The sequence below is a fragment of the Emiliania huxleyi genome (assembly GCF_000372725.1).
Source record: "Emiliania huxleyi CCMP1516 unplaced genomic scaffold EMIHUscaffold_8679, whole genome shotgun sequence".
Taxonomy (NCBI): domain Eukaryota; phylum Haptophyta; order Isochrysidales; family Noelaerhabdaceae; genus Emiliania; species Emiliania huxleyi.
Genome location: NW_005195524.1, coordinates 277 through 1,237, shown reverse-complemented (window position 1 = coordinate 1,237; position 961 = coordinate 277). Strand labels below are relative to the sequence as shown.

At 65.0% G+C, this 961-nt stretch overlaps 1 protein-coding gene across 1 annotated transcript; it reads left to right on the top strand.

Annotated features, from left to right (window-relative positions):
• On the top strand, positions 1-756 carry EMIHUDRAFT_447343 (hypothetical protein). Its single transcript, XM_005758387.1, has 2 exons — positions 1-100; positions 188-756. The coding sequence occupies exons 1-2, from the start codon at positions 18-20 to the stop codon at positions 258-260; spliced, it is 156 nt and encodes a 51-aa protein (XP_005758444.1). The 5' UTR covers positions 1-17; the 3' UTR covers positions 261-756.
• The last annotated feature ends 205 nt before the right edge of the window (positions 757-961 follow it).

Genomic DNA, 961 nt, shown 5'->3' with positions numbered 1-961 from the left:
ACCGCAAGCTGACCAAGATGGAGTGCATGGTCAACTACCACCTCGCCCGCGTGCCCTTCTGGAACGGCAAGGAGTCGGTCGCGATGGCGAACGCCGAAAAGTGCGCTGCGCAGCCCCAATCCCGCTGTCTGCCCTGTGCCGGGCGCGGGCCGCGCGCGCGAGCTCATGCCCGCTCCCCCCCTGCCAGGACCCGTGAGATGATTGCCTCGCTCAAGACCAAGGTGAAGAACCGCTGGGAGGAGCAGAACGGCATTTACTAGTGGGAGATCCCCGCCAAGCGAGCGCGGCGCGCAGGGAGTCCGGAGAAGTCGCCGCGGGGCCTTTGGCCGCGCGGCGGCGCCCGTTCCTGCGTGCCGCACCTGGCGCTCGATCGTGACGGGCGTGTGGGGAGTCCGGAGAAGCCGCCGCGGGGTCTCGGCCTCGCGGTGGCGCCCGTTCCCGTGCGCTGGAAAGTCCGGGCATGTGCCCTTGCTTGTGCACCCTTCTGTTTGCATGTTATCGCGATGTCTCTGTGGATATGTGGCTGAGCCCGGGCCTTTAGGGAGGCCCCGTGGTGGTCGGAACGGCATGACGTGTACCAGCGAGGGGGGCGTGCGCAGTGTGCGATTGCGCGCTGTGTGCGGTAGCCTCTGAGCTCTTGATGTGAGCTCTGTTTGACGGCTGGTTGTCTCAGTCCGGCGTTAGTTGAGATATCGTGTTGTATTGATCTTTGTATAGCATTTTGTAACTTGTAGTGTCGCAGCGTCACGCGTCCCCCATCAAAGCAGCCGGCGCGTCAACGCACACCCTTGTACCGCAGAAACGAACCCCTACCGAGAGCCGCGCCGGCTGGCCACCCACAGCCCCCGGGCCAACCGACCACACCCCTCTCCCCGCTCCATGGCACCCCGCTCGCGCCTCGCGTGTCTCCAGCTCACAAGTCACACACGCAATCTCCCAGAGTTCTCGCTGCAGCTTCGTC

What these genes read in the sequence shown, in the direction of transcription:
- EMIHUDRAFT_447343 (XM_005758387.1), top strand. Translation starts at nt 18, where the DNA reads ATGGAGTGCATGGTCAACTACCACCTCGCCCGCGTGCCCTTCTGGAAC. An exon ending in GCGATGGCGAACGCCGAAAA is followed by an intron (nt 101 to 187) that starts GTGCGCTGCGCA and finishes CCCCCCTGCCAG; the next exon opens with GACCCGTGAGATGATTGCCT.